Source organism: Manacus vitellinus, unplaced genomic scaffold (assembly GCF_001715985.3).
Source record: "Manacus vitellinus isolate BGI_N305 unplaced genomic scaffold, ASM171598v3 scaffold_5_pilon, whole genome shotgun sequence".
Lineage (NCBI taxonomy): Eukaryota > Metazoa > Chordata > Aves > Passeriformes > Pipridae > Manacus > Manacus vitellinus.
In genome coordinates this window covers 15,984,878-15,987,465 of record NW_021940682.1, presented here as the reverse complement: position 1 = coordinate 15,987,465, position 2,588 = coordinate 15,984,878, and the positions used below count along the sequence as shown (strand labels likewise).

Genomic DNA, 2,588 nt, shown 5'->3' with positions numbered 1-2,588 from the left:
ACTCGGATACCTTCTCTGGGAGGCGTTCGGCATCTTCTTTGGAGGAGAGGCTCTGTCCCAAGGGGTTTAGGCAGCCCAAAGCCAGGCGATTTGGGATGCCCGGAGTCTAAAGAATCCTGGAGAAAAGGCACCCGTGGGATTTAGGAACTGTAAGGTGGTCGTGGATTAGGGCCTGAGGGGTTTGGGGATTTTGGAGCAACAGGGAATCATGGACCTTAAGGATCAACAAGCCCAGGGGCACTAGGTGCCCCCATCTAAGGGATTTGAGGTCCTCAGAACAAGGGACTTTGATCCTAAGTGGGTTATGGGTGCCCACTACTGTGGATAATGAACCAAGGGTCTGTAGGATTGGGTGCATCCAGCTGAGGGTCTGTTGGACCGAGAGGTTTAGGATTTACCAGGTAAAAATTAGATACCCACGCTCAAGAAATTTGAGTGCCTCTGGCCAAAGGGGTTTGTGAGCCACAGGTCCAGGGGCTTTAAACACAAGGAGTAATAGAATGACAGAATGGTTTGGGTTGGAAGGGTCCTTAGAGACCATCTAGTTCCAACACCCCCAGCTGTGGGCAGGGACATCTTCCATTAGACCAGGTTGCTCAGAGCCCCATCCAACTGGCTGGAATACTTCCAGGGATGGAGCTTCCACAGCTTCTCTGGGCAACCTGTTCCAGCTGGACAAAGTATCTCCATCCTCCACTACAGCTGACTGAGGAATACTATGGCCAGAGTGGTTTAGGCCACTCATTCCAGGCAATTAGGCACCAGGCTCTTGAAAGGCATTCAGGGTCTTCAGCTTAGGTGGTCGGGAGCTTTTGGTCCAAGGGTCTTACGAACAAGAGCCCTAAGGGATTAGGTGCCTCCAGGCCAAGGATTTCAGTACCCTGAAGTACACAATTTGGAATCCTCCATGGCTGAAAGAGTCAGGCACTGTCTGCCCAAGTGATTTAGGAAGAAGAGGCCAAAGGATTTGGGATCCATTGGGGAGGGTGAAGATGCAGGGCTCACGAGATCTAGGCAAGCAAGCCCAAGGGGACTGGGCACCGAGAGGTTTTGGGATTTCAGAGCTCCTGGCCCAGGTGGTTGGGGATCTTGATGTCCAAAGAGGTTAGATGTCTCTAGCCAAGAAGGATTAGACAACTTCTGCCTGAAGCTCAGACCCTGCTGAGCAGTGGGGCCAGCCCACAGGCTCCCTGCCAGCCCTAGCTGTCAGGATCACCCCGCCCTGCCCAGGGAGGGGCTCTGGCAGGGGCCAGGCAGGCCCTGGAGTCCTGCCAGCCCCCACTGGGCACAAAGCCAGAGCCCCAGGTGACAGCAGGGCCAAGCTCAGCAGTCCTGCCTCACTCTGTCCTGGCTGCCCACCCGAGCCTTCCTGCAGAGCTAGCCACTGCCGTGCTCGGGATGTTCCTCTCTAGGGAGCCAAGCCACTTATGGCCATGTTTGTCCTTTCTACCCGGGGTGATCCTGCTTCCCACTTGATGGGCACCTCCAACTCCTTGAGAGCCAAGGTGGACAGACTTTGGCCCTGTTCCACCTCCTCCATCCTGTCCCTGCCCCAAGAATCCCTGCCACCACCCAGCTGTGCTGAGGCAGCTCCACAGGCAGACAGGCATCCCCATTGCCCAGCTGGCTGCTGGTTATCTCCAGCACCAGCTAGACATCACACCCAGCAGCCCAACATACCCAGGGCAGAGGAGGGAGCCACATTTCCTCCTCCAGGGAAGGCTGAGGATTTTGCAGCCGTATGTTCCCACTTCCCCACCAATGTCGGCAGAATCTTTGCCTGGCCCCAGCAGACACATGAACCCCCAGGAATTGGGGCAGGATCAGGAACTGAAATCCTGTATGGCCCCAACAGACATACGGAATCACCATCACTCTCAACACACAACAAGCAGCCCAGCACTAAAAAAACCCAAGACATACACACAAGAAATTTCTGAGACATCAAAATGAAAACCAGACCAGTAACTCTTAAAAATGGGAACTCTCCATACTAAAGATGTTCCTTTTTTTCATTCATTAACTGCCTTATTTTAGTGATTTCCATTCAGCAATAGATCAATTCTTTATAAAATGCAATAGAAAGGGGTAAAAATAAAGGCAACAGCTATTTACAGAACCAACAGGGAGAGTACCGAAACGCCTCTAGACTTCTTCACTTCTTCTTGGGTGACTTCCGGGCGCTGGACTTGGCTCTGGGTTTCGACCGCTTTGCCTTCTTGGGTTTGGACACCTTCAGCGACTTGGCCTTAACAGTCTTTGGCTTCTTGGCTTTCTTCGGGCTGGACCTCGACTTCTTCCTGGCTTTCCTGGTGGCAGATTTGGGCTTCTTTGCTGGTGACTTGGCTTTCCTGGACCTAGCTCTTTTCCGGGGTGAAGTGGATCTCCTGGCGGCCTTCTTCCTCTTCTTGGCCGGGGACTTCTTCGCCTTGCTGGCCTTGGCCAGGCGGAAAGAGCCGGAGGCACCGACCCCTTTGGCCTGCTTGAGGACTCCAGCGGTGAGCAGGCGCTTAATGGCGAGCCTGATCTGGACGTCGGCGTTCTGGCCCACCTTGTAGTGGCTCTTCACGTACTTCTGGATGGACTGC

The 2,588-nt window shown here is 53.9% G+C and overlaps 1 protein-coding gene across 1 annotated transcript in view; it reads right to left on the bottom strand.

Moving 5' to 3' along the window:
• Positions 1-1,965: 1,965 nt before the first annotated feature.
• Positions 1,966-2,588, bottom strand: part of LOC103764627 (histone H5) — a 7,546-nt gene continuing 6,923 nt past the window's right edge. The window contains exon 2 of the mRNA XM_008931550.3: positions 1,966-2,584. Within this exon, the coding sequence (XP_008929798.3) occupies positions 2,156-2,584 (429 nt within the window). The 3' untranslated portion in view covers positions 1,966-2,155. The remainder of the gene's footprint in view (positions 2,585-2,588) is intronic.